Genomic DNA, 16044 nt, shown 5'->3' with positions numbered 1-16044 from the left:
CAATATCATGCAACCTAATACAATAATGTTGCAATAAATACTATCTTTGTGACACTTTTATGTTCACTTCTGTTTAAATAATTCAGTGGGCCCAAAGCTGAGCAGGGCCCCTGGAACATGCCAAGGATTACAGTTATTTATTGTGTCAGAGTTGTTATTTATTGTGTCAGAGGGGGCCCCAAAATGTGTAGCAGTTCTCATGCATCCATCTCAGCCTAGGATGCATATTTTCACATGGACACACTCACTCATGAATCTTTCTCAGTGCGACAGCTTATGATATCATCTCTAAAATTCTGTATTGTTGTAACATTTCTATATTTGCTGCTGCAGTGACCCATCCTCTCAAATGGGTCCATCCAATATAGGTCAGGGGATTCCCCGTCCTATTCCAGGAGAGTGATGCTGTCAGCACAGGATGATTTTCAAATCGCTACAATGAAACTGTAGATCAGAGTGAGCCACCTCCTAGCACTTGTTAAATGGTCCCCATTTACCTTGTTGGGCATTTAATTTGGTTATTCATGCCAGCATAATTTTCTTTAGGGGCAGAAGTGGCGCATTTATTTTTGTGTGGAGTTTTCTCCCTGAGTATTGCCTTTCAGGCTGTCCTCCTCTTTCGCTAGGTTTTGCTGACCCTGCAGTACCCCAGTTTGTGCCTTGCATGGATTGTCTTTACATTTAATCACAGAACAAAGCATCTGTTTTTCTATAAGATAGATACCCTGAAATCTTCGTATTTTCTTAATAGCACTCAAAACTGTTTTAAAGGTATTTCCGTAATAACATATTCATTCTCTTGTATGAAAGACTTAAAACATGTTTCCTATGTTGTGGCTCTCTTTCCTTATCCAAACAAAGATGATTATCGGAGATGATGTCCCTGCTTGATTTGTATGACATAAACCAAAATGTAACACTCTTATTATAAATTATATTTACAGTATACTCTATATTAATGTGACTTTTCATTATTTTTTATTTTTACACACATTTAGGCTATATTTTTCTTGTGTTGTACAAAACAAAATATGTCATTTCAGTTTACCAGGATTATGAAATAGTTAAAACTTTGGAAACTGATTAATAATTTTTCTTACTAGTTAATGAATATTTTAGGTATATATATAGGTATATATAGGTAATGTATTAGGAAATACTTTCTTTTTTCAAACATAGGAGAAAAGTCAAAACATTTTAACTTGTTTTCAAAAGTTGTATATTTCAAGTATTTACACATCATAAAAATCATAATCATAAAAATAATAATCCACTGGTGGGCGCTAAAGAACATTGTACACCAAAACCACCAGACACAGGAACTGTTTCTTCCCCCTCATTGTCACACTTATGAACAGTTAACTCAGGCACTGTGCAAGAACCCTGAAACACTATAATACTCACTGTACCTACAAATTATATATATTTATTTTAGTCTAAAATACAAAATGTGCAATACATTTCACTCACTGCTGTATATCTGAACAGGCTGTATACACTGTACATAACCACCTACTATATGCATATAATGTCATTTTTTAAAAATTAAAAAAAAATCTTAGCATGGCGCATTATCCTGTTTAAAGTTCACAGAAACAATTTCACCTGTATATAGTCATTCCTTGTGTATATTTCTGAAGATTGTTGTGTTGTTATTCTGTGTAAATACACTCAGAGCCACTAAACTGGAGTCAAATTCCTTGTATGTGGGCAAACATTTTATCATTCTGGACAGACAGGAGACATCTGTGAGATCATGATAATGCCTTTGAAGACACAATCTACTCCTAGATAAAACATCTCATATGCTACATGACCAAACCACGGAGTAATGTGCAGAGTGCTGAAGTTACTAATTGGGGTGGGGCCACGACCCTATTCATGGGCCCACTCTACACATACCACCATCTGATTGGTGGAGATCGAAGGGGTGGTTTAACACTTTGGAGCCTGAGAGGCGGTGTTCAGGGTGAAATAATCCCATTTAACCGGGGTGCATGGCTAGTGGTTGACAGCAGCAGCGTAGTATCTGAGTTTACTATATATGGGCAAAGCTAGGCAGAAGAGAGCTCCACTTGCTTCCGTGTTTGTGTGATCAGGGAGTGCACAGCCGGGGGAGATTCACTGTCTCCACTGTTTCATTCATTTTGGAAGAGTAACGTTAAGCAAGTGACCAGCTGGGAAAATGCCGCTTGAACTGAGTAAGTCTGTTAATTTGTAATGGCAACGACTGAGCGAAAAATGCAATGAATGTCTTTATTTTTGGCGACATTATTGAGCAGCTCGAGCTAGTCAGCCAGTTAGCACGAAGCTAGCTAGCCTCGCCCATTGCTGCATTAATTTTGACATTTCATCTCGCACATGGAAGACAAAAGCTCGGCATTAGCAATAATGGTGTCAGATTCAGTATAGACATGTGTCCAATGAACCTCAGTTGGTTGTGAAGATGCTGTGGCTCGAAATGCAGCCCGTCACAAGCTGTTCATGGATGTTAGCGTCAGCTAGCTGTTAGTTGAGCTAACGTCAGTCAGAGGAAATAGTTGTGCCCACATCGCATTGTTGTTGTGACATGTCCAGACTGGGGCTGGCTGACTGTGGGGAAGTAGCTAAAGGTAGTGGTTCTCAAAGTGAGGTCCGGGGACCCCCAGGGGTCCTTGAGGTGGAACGGGGAATAATGTATTTTTACTGTAATTCCATGCATAAGTAGCACAATGACAGAGTGTGTGACTATTTTGGTCATGGGGTTCGTACACGTTCTGTAATAAAACATCTAAAAGCTAAAGTCTTATCAGATGGAGCACCCTGGGGCAAAATCTTATCAAATGGGCGTCTGTGGTATAATTTGTGTCAGTTTAGGGGTCCTTGGTGTGAAAAAGTTTGAGAACCACTGGCATAAGGAAACACAATTTGTGGCTGCTGACCAAGCTCAAAATGAAGACGTTTGGTTGCAGTTTTAAAGTTGAGCTGGTGGAGCGAAGAGCAAATATTTGGATACCTGTCATGATAAGAAAGTTATTTTATAGGCAATGTGGAAGCCTACTAACATTATGAAGTTTTATTATCAATGTAGATTTAAAGTGAATTGTCTTTAAGTGCTGCCTACATGCTTTATTGAAAACAGAGGAAAAAATAGGCATTTGTTTGTAAATTTACATGTACGTATATGAACCTAGCTAAATAAGTATAAAACAAATATAATTTTCATTGTTTCAGTTTACTGAGAGGAAGTGAAACAATACATATGCATTATAGAAAGCAAAATCAGCCTTCCTGCACGGTTTCAGGAAGTGCACGACTGACCATGATATATTTATATCCTTCTTGAATTAGAATTGAATTTTTTTTTAAACTTGATAAAATTTGTGTAAATTACCTCTTTATCTTATGGGTAATGTGTTTATTACCCATAAGTTATAGCCATACCTTGTGTCTTCTCTTCTCTTTGGGAGAAAAATGAACTTCTTGTGGACACTGCTGTGATGGCTCTGTTCTTAATAGGTCTGAGCACTGACTTGACCAACAAGCACAGACCTGGCAGTGTGGTGAAAGTGTCTGGAAAAATCAATGAGATATGTTAGGCCATGTTAAACACATCAGGCCCTCAAACGACTAATGACTAATGGCCCTATGACTAATGATGAAGTAATTGATGCAGATTAATTCTGGATAACCTTTCAGTATATTTAACATGAAACTGTAGTTTAATGAGACATTAGCTCAGGCAGAACAAGTTATAAATGATAGGACACTATAAACTGATTTTTGCCCTAAATAGATGTACAAAGTGATATTACTTTGTCAACTGTTTTCTGTATTTCCCATTATAGTTAATGTGTGTTTAACGCTTCACATTTACTCTTGTCTTGTCTACTTTCAGAACATGTATTCGCCAGTCTCCCACAGATGGAGAGGGGAGTTGCGAAAGTGATTGGTGGTGATCCCAAAGGCAACAACTTCCTTTATACCAATGGGAAGTGTGTCATCATCAGGAACATTGAAGTAAGTTTTTTAAGCTATTTTTATCAAGTGTTGCTGACTTTAAAGGATTTTTTTTTTGTTTTACAATCTGGGTCTTACTTTCATTGTTTTGGCCATTATTCATATTAGTCAAGATGACATTTTACTCACTAATTACAGTATATTGCTTTGATTATACTTCACACCACTTGGAAAATAAGTTCACTGACCGCTTGTTTGAAAGTTTCATGTTTGTTGGGCCTCTGGCCACACCTAAAACCAGTGGCGGGTGTGGTCAAAGGTGTGCTCTGAAACCCGATGGGCACAGCACTGCTTTGGGCTGGTTAGATGTGATGTGGTTTCATTTCAGTTGGCACAAAATGGCACATGCCACTTATGCTGTCCTGATTTGATAGCTTGTTTGGCAATTTAACAAAATACCATGTGGCCTAACAAAACGGCAAAACATTGGAGATTAGTCATCACATATATTGAGCAGGTCCTGTCACGCTAAATCCAAAAGGGAATGATACTAACTGTACTTTCTCTGCCAACACTTAAAAGCTGTCCAGAGATTAAATCAAAGTCTGGCTGCAATGATAGTTGCAAACAATGTTTTTTTTACATGTTTTAAAATAGAATTTTGTACATTCTGTATTTGGTACAACTCATCCTGAACAAGAAGTGTTACAGCAGCATTTCCACTACCACCCACCACCTGCCCTCCATTAAAGCAGCTTTCCCCACCCTTGCTACTTAATAACATGTAGTAAGTGGCCTCTGCACCTGTAACCACACCTGTGGGTGACGTCACAGTGTATATAACACATTATGAGTACATCAGCAAGATGAAATCCTTGAACATTGGAAGTCAGCAAAAACAAGATTTTCAGCTGCTATTAAATTACTTTTTAACCAGGAAGCAGTTCTGCAAAATGTAATGGACATTTTCAACTGACGGTTTGGGTAACAAGTTTTAACTTTCATTTTAAAGGACCAATGTGTAGGATTTAGTGGCATCCAGCAGTGAGTAGGAGTGGAGCTGAATCCAAATATGGTATTCAGAAAAGCACAAATAGTGGGTTTTTACAAATATTTATTTCATACAAATATTTTTTAAATGATTTGTTTCCAGAAAGAAAAAAAAACCTGTCAGATAACAGCGCGCAGGCTGGGACTTGTAACGTAGAGGCTGCATTGCTGTCTGCCTGTGTGTCATGAGTGTATAAATAGCTGCAGATCTATCTGTATGGCGGAGCTGAGCTGTGGCTGATTGGTCAGTGGAGATGTCTGTGGTCTGGAAAATTGGGTTCAAGACCTGGTGTGGGAACCCAGTTTTGTAAAAAAAAAAAAAAAAAAACTTCATTGAAGAACACTTACTTCAACACTTTAATATCCCAAAATTGTTTTTTTTTTTCAAATACAAATAATTTTGATGCCTCAGCAAATACAGATACGAATACCCTTCCAAGCGTGTAGGAGAACCTACGGTGGCCATAAACTCTTGAAAAATGCAAAAGGCCCTCTCTAGAGTCAGTGTTTGGTTTGTCTGTTCTGGGCTACTATAGTAACATGGCAGTGTAACATGGTTGGCCCTGGGGAGGAGAACTTACTCCCTCTGTAGATAGAAGGGGCTCATTCTAAGGTAACGAAATCACGATTCTTATTTTCATGTGATTACACAAATGAAATCATACTTATGAATATTATATTCAGTTTCTGCCAAGAGATCCCTCTAAATCTTATGCACTGGTCCTTTAATTCACAGTTAAACGTAGCAGTTGTTAAATGTGTCTGATCACTTGTTTTACTTGCTCTTAATAGACTCAATTGCAAGGCTGCATTGACCTGACATGCTGCATCCCTTTATCCCTCTTTAATTGACCTAATGAGTAAAATGATATGATGAGCAACAGAAACAATGGTCAAAACTATGAAAAATGGTCCAAGTTATAAAAAAACAACAGAATTTTTCTTTGTACTGATTTAGAAGGGCACCACCTTTGTACCATTTGTCAGACACACACCTGCTGATGTCTCATGTTTCCTGTCTTTGCAGAACCCGGCTATAGCAGACATTTACACTGAACATGCCCATCAAGTTACTGTTGCCAAGTACGCTCCCAGTGGATTCTACATTGCATCTGGAGGTAAACAGCCCACATATGAACACGTCAACTAATATGTGCATATACTGTAGTTACTTATCACAGTATGTTTATACTATAATAAAATAAATAATTGTTTTTTAAACCCTTTAGATGCATCAGGAAAGATCCGTATCTGGGACACCACCCAGAAGGAGCATCTGCTCAAGTACGAGTACACCCCTATTTCAGGCAAGATCAAGGACATTGCATGGACAGAGGATAGCAAGAGGATTGCTGTTGTTGGGGACGGACGAGAGAAGTGAGTATTGGGGGATTTCATACTAGACTGACTGAAACTATGTTCAAGAAATAGAAGTTAGCCACCATGAGCCAGCATTAAGAGAAGCTCCTCGCACACAATTGCTTGCTTTAGATATTTCTATGTTTGACATGCTAAGATGGAGTTTTAGTGCATTTAAATAACATTTATTAATGATTGTCTTGATTGATAGTGCTGTGTAGTATGTGAATGCTTCCTACTACATATCACCATTGAGCAGCTAAGACAGCTAAAACCTTGTGTAGGGCAACTGTCCATAAATATAATAATGAAAAAAACACATAGCATAAACATTATGTCAGTGTGTTTGACTGTAAGCATCAAGCTGTACAGTAGGTGGTCTAATTTCTGTTGTTAGTTTAATCCTGGGAGATTTGTAGACTTGCTTTTATAGGAAAAGGGTGTTTTGTTATTTCTATTTTTCTCTCAGACCTCACACAAACCAAACTTATCTGTGTTGATCTGTTTCTGTAGGTTTGGGGCAGTGTTCCTGTGGGACTCTGGGTCCTCAGTTGGAGAGGTTTCCGGCCACTCCAAATTAATCAACAGTGTTGACATACGGCAGAAACGCCCTTACCGCCTTGCTGCTGCCAGTGATGACACCTGTGGTTCCTTCTTCGAGGGCCCTCCCTTCAAGTTCAAGTTCACATTACGCGTGAGTTGGAGAGATTAACATTAGCTTTTTTCTCTAGGCTTTTGAGCAGCTTTTGGAAAGGTCGTGTGTGTGTGTAAACAAATTAGATGGAAGTAAATTGATTTAGCTGGACCTGTCTTGGGAAGAAAGGAAAGGCTCTGCTTTTAACCAGAGGATTAAAACCCAACAAACCAACCAAAGGCTAAATGTCATCTTCAACTTGGAGTCTTATTAATAACAAAATATTGGCCTTCAGCATATGCACACATAGCACTAGCGTGACTTTAAACCAGCCGTCTTAAGTCTGTCACACCCTGGTGGTCACTGACAGTGTGGCCTTGTTTGTCTGTTTCCATATTACATAACCCACTTCCCCCATAAATTCTTGTAGAATGTGTGAGCCACATCCTTGGTAGAAGGCCTTCCCTCTACAGTTTGCACGCACTAAACTAAACCTTCATTTCTGTCTTCTTATTCATCCTTATAAATTCTAAAAACAAACTTTTAGAATTCAGTCTCAAATTGATTTCTCTGTATAAAAGTGTAGATTACATTCTTCAATGCTGTCTTGGCATGTAACAGTCTCATAGAAAATATGTCGATATAGAGTAGATATGCTCAAAATGCTCTTATAGCTTAGGGCCAAATGGTTTGCATTTTTAATGTATAATGATGTTTTTAATTAAATCACAGCCTGTATATGTTTTTGAGAAGAGCTGAGAGCAGCACATGCACTCCTGAACCCATGTCCTATTGTTTTTATGTTCATGCTCATGAACACTTGTCAAACAGCTCCTCAGGTGGATAGAGTAGGCTGTATAGTGCAGTATATGTGGCTGTCAAATTGGATTATCCAGGACCAGGGGCCCCCTCACGAAATTTTCTTATCAGGAACAACATTGTTTTGGGACGACAGCAACAAGCCTCCCTGACTCTAATCTGTAGTGAGAGTATATATCCACTACTTAGTATACATGCTATGGCTGGTCTTGACTGTCACTATTCTTGTAAAGTGCACTATGGTGTTTTTACCTGAAAAATTATTATTTTCTCAACTTTTTGTCAACTTTTCCCTCAAGAGGATGGCAGAGAATGATAAATATATTTGTTTTGTTTGTCCAGCATGATTAATATGTGATGGATTATCAACCATGATGAAAGACTGAAAGGGAATGTCCTAGATAAAATACTCTTATGCTGTTTATATTTTTGTAAAGAAATTTTCTGTACGGATAATTTTTCCTCCTTTCTCCTGTCTCCCCGGTGACCACTAAAGGACCACAGCCAGTTTGTCAACTGTGTCCGTTTCTCTCCAGACGGAAGTCGGTTTGCCACCGCAGGTGCTGATGGCCAGGTGAGTATTGGATTGCCAGGTGTGAGCATGTGCTCATGAAAATTTTATATTAAGATTACCTTGACCAAAACGATCTTTAAGCAAGACTCTGTAACCTCTGCTGAGCAGTAGCAACAGTGGCCTCTGCTGCCTTAACTGGTATTTACAGGATGCTGGTGCATTGAAGTCTGTTGATATCTGAGCAGTGAGGGTACCACGCTATTGTAACGTGAGTGAACACTATTTGAAGGGGAACAGACTTCAACACTTAAGCTGTGTCTAGACCGCAAGCGAAGCGGGAGCAGCACATCTAGACACAGTTACTGTTGTGACATCCCTCGCTGTGCTTCTGGTTGATATTATTTCCATGACTGGCAACATCTGAACTCACAGCAGCTGTGTGCTAAAATGTAGTTGCTAACAGCTAGCATTATACTGACTGACTTATGTTACGATACACAATGTCTTCACACACTGCGGAAAATACAGTCCGGTGGCTGCTAGTATGTATCTTAGTTCTGTTGTAATGTTATAGTTACATATTGGCGAGTTAACAAGTGATTGTAATTTATGGAAGGGTTCATCAGCTGTCGCTTACCAGCTGAAGACCCATCCATACATACTCATAAAACTGAAGTTACCTCCAGGTAACTAATATTTCTCGCGGGTGATTGTACCTGCTCAACCCAAGTTACATAGTGCAAGAACAGGTGTTTGGTGTGTGGAGTGGGAATGAAAGAGGCAACATTCTCTCCGTTACAAGTCAGTGTACCATCAAAATGATCTTGAAGCTGTTTAAGGTAAAATAGTTGCATAATGTTACCTTGAGTATACGACAATGACATTTACTTCAATAACATAAATTAAATCAAGGGATGTCTCAACTTAAAGTGGCAGTTTGGTATAGAACAAATTCACAGAAAAAACTGTAGTTGTATACAAAAAAATGTTCCTAATTTTCTTAATGAATATGATTTCCTCAGATTTTCGTCTATGATGGAACAAATGGGGAGCGCGTCGGCTCACTGGGTGGAGAGAAGGCCCACAAAGGAGGAATCTATTCTGTAAGTAGGGTTTCTCGAGCTCTTTCATGTCAAAATCTGATACTGCATTCAGCATATATTTTGCCAGTCTGTCTTGTTTGAACTTAAACAAATCATCAGAGCTTGTGAACACAAAATTGCTTCTTTCCCTATTCAAATCGAGAACTTAGGGAACACTAAAAGAGGAACCCATTTGTTTTTTGTTCTCCACACAGCACTGGTGTTCCCGATGTTGAATAAAGATCTATGAGACTTCTTTACCAACAAAATGCACAACTTTACATTACATGCATATTAATATCATAACCTTCTTTTCAATCCCAACATCCTCCAGATCAGCTGGAGCCCTGACAGCTCCCAACTGATATCTGCCTCAGGGGACAAGACCGTCAAGCTCTGGGATGTTGGTGCAGGTACGGCCGTCACCACCTTCAACCTGGGCACTGAAGTGACAGACCAGCAGCTGGGCTGCCTGTGGCAGAAGGACCACCTCCTCAGCATCTCCTTGTCAGGATACATTAACTACCTGGACAAGAACAACCCTGACCGACCCATACGCACCGTCAAGGTCAGACTCTTGAGGGTTTAAGGATGTTATTCTTGGATATTATCAATAGCTCCTTGTTACTGATAAAATGTGGCATTATCTTTTAAGTAGCTGTTTCATATATTTCATATAACTCAGTTTCCATATACCTGAACACGCTCTCACATTAGCCTTTAACTTTTTCAGAATTTTGTCTGCCTAATTTTGTGCTTTCAGATTGATACCCAATTTGTAAATGTGGCACCATTTGCCAATTATAACATTTTAAAAAGTGGATACACATTATTATGACCTCTAATGTTTAAAATGTTTACTGTAATTGTCTTTAAATTGTAGCACACGTATAAATCTCAGCAAGCTCTATGACGTCTATGTACACATTTACAAATCTTACTACATATTTGCATTAATGCAAATGGATGAAAGAAAAGCATTGCATTTGAATGCATTCAGAAATTCTAAATGAATTGACATGACATTTTCTATATTAAAATGTTACAATATACTACAATATTGACACACAGAGGGTGTTCATGCAGAAAAGTTAAAACCGCATGTTTTGTTGTCAGGAGTTCTTCCTTTCGTATAAAGCTCTTAGCTCTTTGTCTGTAAGCTACATTGAGTGGATTTGTGAAACCAAGTGTAGCCTATGATAAATAAAGCCTTTCACCAGAGCAGAGATTAAAGCTTCTGACTGGCAAACACATTTATCAGAAATGGTGAGGTGCTGGATGGTCTCTTTTAAGCTCCTGTTTCTCAAAATGTCAGCTTGAAATGAACTGACCCAGCAACTAGACTAGATTTGCTGTACTGATATATATCATTTGTCACTGCCAGGCAGAAGGCAGTGGGACAGAAAATTCCAGTCACAGTATGTCAAGTTCTTGCAAAAGTATCTAAAAAAAAAAAAAAAAAAAAAAAAAAAGTCATGTGGCTTTTGACTGGAACTAATGTGCTGTCAAAATATCAAGTGTCTGTCATGAGTATGTGTTAAGATTCTACAAAACATGTACTTGTTCATCCTACAGGGTCACAGCAAATCCATCCAGTGTCTGACGGTTCACAAAAATGATGGGCGAACCTACATCTACTCGGGAAGTCACGATGGACACATCAATATCCTTTCACTGCTGAAGTGGTCAGCAAAGGTCGCCCATTAGACAACAAAGTGCCCTTTGTACTGTATTTAGATGATATATTTTTTTAATCTCTCAAATATTTTGACATCATGTAAAATGTACAATATTTGCCTGTTGCAGAGGTTTATTTTTTTGTAATTTGCTCAACAAAATTCCCCATTGAAGAAATTCGTCTTCTTTTTTTTTTTTAATCTATTTCTGTATACAATTTTATCAGACTGGCATTGCTGATACTAGGTTGTTGTAGCAGAATGAAGCAGTCAACACTATTGAACACAGTCATCTAATAGAGCTAAAAACAGGGAGTTTACCATTGTTTGCAGCTAGATGTCAGTCGTTCAACACAAATTCATGCACTTTCTGTGATATGGAAGGTCTTAAAGCCCAACTGGATTCTCTGAAATGGTGCACTGAAGCATAATAGGCATTAATTTAAGAGAGGAAGCAGAGTTTTGAAGAAAATTGTTCTTAAATTGCTTCAGCAATATGGCTTTGATTTTGGCTTTTTAAGGGGGAACTGAATAATCCCACTCTTATAATGGATTGGGACAGGAGCTCTCAGAAAGCTTGAAACAACAGAACTGACTCTTAATGAAAATTAAATAGGTAGTGTACCAGGGGGAACACAATGAGAGCTAAATCCAGAGTCATTTTTCAAAATATGACTAAAATGTAAGTATTAAGCAGCTCTTTACTGGGCAGTAGTATTTGTGGAACGATAAAATGGTTCCACAAATGTTATTTTTAAATGAAAGTTTGAAAATTGCTTGTATTTCTCATGTGAGGGCTCACTACTAGGTGCAGAAGCCTTTGTGCTACAGTCGATAGTACTCGATAATACCCTGGAATTGGGACACTTTGATTATAGAGAGATGGTGAGTTCTTGGAGCCTTAATCTCTGCATTTGGATCAATCTTTCGATGCATTAAAGTGTACAGGTAGTTCAGGCAACCCAATACTCACCTGTTGTATTGACTAGTTCTGCTTCACTATGTGTGTGTTGATCTTAGAAAGTGAAGAATGAATTAAGTATCCATGTCTGTAATGTATTTTTTTCCTTAACATTTGCCTCACATTACTGGGATGCAGAAACTGGGGAGAATGATTGCTTCTCGGGGAAGGGCCACAGCAACCAGGTGAGCAAAATGGTGGTTGACGAAACCGATGAGCTGGTGACGTGCAGCATGGACGATACACTGCGCTACACCAACATCGGCAAGAAGGAGTACAGGTAGGGATCTTTACATGTTGCTGTACAGATAACGACTATGAGATCAACTTAGTGAGGATTAAAATGATGTTGTGCATTTTGTCTGATAATGAAAGTCGATCTTGGCAGGGCATATGCCTGGTAGAAAACAGATTAAGTTTTGGATTAGATTTTTGTTATGACAGTTGGTAATGGGTGGATGTGCTTAATTCGCTGTCATGTAGAAAATCTGTAAAAGTATTCCTTTATTATGTCACTAGAGATCTGTTCCAAAATTTTCTTAGCACTTTTGGTTTAGGTCATCATTTTCTAAGCACTTCTGTTGTTTTTAAAAAAAAAAATTTTTTTGGTATATAACATGTATTGTATCCTTAATAAGTGAAGGCCTTTTAAGGCTTCTTTTATAGTGGCACCAATCTGTGCATCAGAAGTGACTTTAAGTCAGGTTTATTTGTTCAACCCAATATCCCATAATGTCATGACATGCAAGATAAATGAGACTTACAAAAGTGTAATTGAAATGTCTGTCTTTTGTTTTCTTTTTATTCAAACTTAATATCGGCTTTCAGAAATCCATAATTAGTCCACCTCTAAATGTTATAGTTAAGAGGTGGATACTTATTTACCATGTTAATAACCCAAAGTTGTGGTTTTCAGTGCCTCTGATGTGGTGAAGATGGATTTCCAGCCTAAAAGTGTGTCGGCAGCAGCAGGAGGGCTGTCACTGGCTGTGTGCATTGGGCAGGTAATTAAAAATAAAATTGGTCTCTTTGTCATTACCGTTTAGCCTCGGCATGATCTCCCCTTTGAACACATTTTAGCATTTGTGATGTTTTATATCATCCATTGGAAAATGTTTTGATGATCATTCCTCATCTCTTGCTTTTCCCAGGTTGTCTTGCTGAAGGATAAGAAGAAAGTCTTCACATTGGATAATCTCGGCTATGAACCAGAGGTTGGAGTTATCCACCCCGGGGGCACCACTGCTGCAGTGGGGGGAGCAGTAAGTGTCAACATCTAAGACCAGGGATTATCTCGCCAAACATGCATGTAGTCACCTTAGATCTGTCTTGAAAAAAGCTTTTGAATTCAGGGGAAAAACATCATCAGCATGTCTTGCTTTGTAATAATGATCCATTTTAAATAACCATCTCAGAACACAGTGCTGCACAGTCTTCATCGCACCCTGGAGTCATTAAATTTGAGATTCTTTTCTTTTTTCTTCTTTAGGATGGGATAATTCGTCTGTACTCAATTCAAGGCAACACTCTGAAGGACGAGGGTAAAACCATCGAGGCTAAAGGGGCGATCACAGACATGGCCTACTCTAATGATGGAGCCTATCTGGCTGCCATAGATGACAAGAAAGTTGCCACAGCCTTTAATGTGGCAGATGGCTACTCTGTAAGCATTTGTCTCTCCTATACATCCTTTTTGATGATTATTTAATATCCAGTGCCTGTAGAATATAAAAGAGTCATTGCCTCTTTTTTTATATATAATTAGTTGTCACTCTTCTATTTTCGCAGGTCAAAAATGAGTTTTATGGACACCATGCAAAACCAGTGGTCTTGGCCTGGTCACCTGATAATGAGCGCTTTGCCACTGGTGGGATGGATATGATGGTGTTTATCTGGACAGTTAATGATGCAGACAAGAGGATTAAGCTCCCAGGTAGGCCACACAAGTGCACATATATACATTCACTCAACCTTGGCTTTCCTAATGCCTTTACACGCATTAAGAGATTTTGAGCTTTACTGTGGCAGCTATGTCATGTGAGTGGCTCTTGACTTCAGCAATGGTATTTACTCAGTTTTAAAATTCTACATATGTAGAGCATGTAGCTGGGCATAAATCATAGCTCAGCGTGTATTGATTGTTGAACACTTTTAACTTAGCTACAGATGTGGTTAATTTAAAAACTGAAAAATCTTAATCTCAATTTAAGTAATTTTACAATCAAAATTCCCGACATTCTCTGGTTTCAGTTTTTGAAATGTGTGCATTTCAGGGATATTTTTGATCATTTTTCACTCTTTTCTGACATTTTACAGAACAAACAATTAATCAAGAAAATTATTGACAGATTATTCTATAATGAAAATAATTATTAGTTGTGTCCCTAATTTTTCTTAAATATAAGTTAATATAAGTTACAGTCACGGGTAAAAAACATCCTTAATTATTATTTACCAAGAGTTTTTTAACACTCTCAAACTCAGCTAATCGGCTTTATGACTTATGCATGGACATGCATGACAACTGAACCCTTCTCACTTTAAAGCAGAAATGTTGTGTTTATGTAGGATTTCATGGCTCATAGTCAGAAGAAAACAGGATTTCAGGGCCTTGAGCACTCTGTTAAGTCTTTGTGACATGGTTGTTTCATGCTTTGATGTCTGCAGACGCTCACAGGTTGCACCATGTCAGCGGCCTGGCCTGGATAGATGAGCACACTCTAGTCACCGCCTCCCACGATGGCAGCATCAAGCAGTGGACTGTTACAGACTGAGCTGCACGCAGACGAACATCCTCATCTCCAGGGACAAGGACTACTGTAGAATTCAGTCTTTCTTTCTTTCTTTCTTTCTTTTTTTACTGTAATTTTCACCATCTAAACGGTGTTCTATGCTGTCTGTAAACATCTGAATTGTAAATGGTCATGGCTGGGAAAAGCTCCCATAAAATTATCTAAGATATGTCTCTTTGATGCGAATAACCTCAACTTACACAGAGACAAAATGTTGAAGTATACAATGTAACCATGAGTGCTTTTACATCTCTTTGAGCGTTATGGACCCAGAAAAATATTTGTAAGCTCAACATTCCATAGGTAATAGCCTCTAAACTGAAATCCTTGTCTGTGGTTGGGCTCAATGCACCCTAACTTAACGGATGAACCAAAAGTGAGTTGTTTTTTTAAATCAACAAAATGATGCTTAAAAGAAATGAAATCTTTTGGTTACATTCCTGAAATGAGAAGTAACTGGTCCTAACTGCCGTTGCCTGTCACTTTTTATTTTCAAGGTTTTAAGGGGGTGGGTGTCTTCTTTGCTTTTTGCTTTCTTAGGTCTACTTTCTGTGATTCATAGCACTTCCTGTTGGACTGGGGAGCAATAATAGGAACTGAAAGAACAAATTACGTATACAATCAAGATGCTGTCATTTCATTTGAAGGTCCTGTATTGTTGCTGTGTTTTTTGTTTGGGCCCACTATGCTTGTCTCACTTTTTTTTTCATGTCTTCATGCATCGGCTTCCAAAGTGGAAGTGATTCATTAATAATAATGATAATAATAAAAACACTTTTTATGCATTTTCTTGTTCATGCTGATTTGCACTCTTTCTGCTTGTCAAATACATTTATGTCGAAATTGTTCAATTGCAATCTTCAAACAATTTCATTCAGGCGCACACTGACTATAACATACTGTACATGCCACTGAACTGTAGGTGTTACCAGTTGAGGCAAGACTGAGAGGAGCAGGTGAGAAACCCTTTTTTAAAAAAAAAAAAAAAAAGTACTATTTTTGAGGATTTCTCTGTGACTACATTAGTAAGTTTACCATTATGTTACTGTAACTGTACCTGACTGACCCTTAGACATTGTCACATATAAGATTTCCTTTTTTTATTTCTGTCTTGCTTCATTGTAAACTGTCTGATAAAGGAAACATGAGTGGGGGGAGATGTATCCTTTAAAAGGTTAGTCTTCGAAATATTTTTGAGTGTTTGGGGCTGTACTACTC

At 38.3% G+C, this 16044-nt stretch overlaps 1 protein-coding gene across 1 annotated transcript; it reads left to right on the top strand.

Moving 5' to 3' along the window:
* Positions 1–1999: 1999 nt before the first annotated feature.
* Positions 2000–15611, top strand: wdr1 (WD repeat domain 1). The gene is made up of 15 exons (XM_042405967.1): positions 2000–2201; positions 3878–3999; positions 6017–6107; positions 6219–6366; positions 6862–7042; positions 8298–8375; positions 9338–9418; positions 9732–9965; positions 10973–11060; positions 12158–12314; positions 12951–13038; positions 13186–13296; positions 13524–13697; positions 13823–13967; positions 14702–15611. Exons 1-15 carry the CDS (start codon positions 2186–2188, stop codon positions 14806–14808), a joined length of 1821 nt encoding a protein of 606 aa, XP_042261901.1. The 5' UTR covers positions 2000–2185; the 3' UTR covers positions 14809–15611.
* Positions 15612–16044: the final 433 nt, after the last annotated feature.

Source organism: Thunnus maccoyii, chromosome 3 (assembly GCF_910596095.1).
Source record: "Thunnus maccoyii chromosome 3, fThuMac1.1, whole genome shotgun sequence".
In the NCBI taxonomy this organism is placed as follows: domain Eukaryota; kingdom Metazoa; phylum Chordata; class Actinopteri; order Scombriformes; family Scombridae; genus Thunnus; species Thunnus maccoyii.
Note: the sequence above shows the minus strand (reverse complement) of the source record. Positions and strands in the feature narration are given on the sequence as shown.

Excerpts from the sequence above, each read along its gene's own strand:
- wdr1 (XM_042405967.1), top strand. Across the intron at positions 8,376-9,337 it reads CCGCAGGTGCTGATGGCCAG|ATTTTCGTCTATGATGGAAC; the intron begins GTGAGTATTGGA and ends TGATTTCCTCAG. Across the intron at positions 9,966-10,972 it reads GACCCATACGCACCGTCAAG|GGTCACAGCAAATCCATCCA; the intron begins GTCAGACTCTTG and ends TTCATCCTACAG.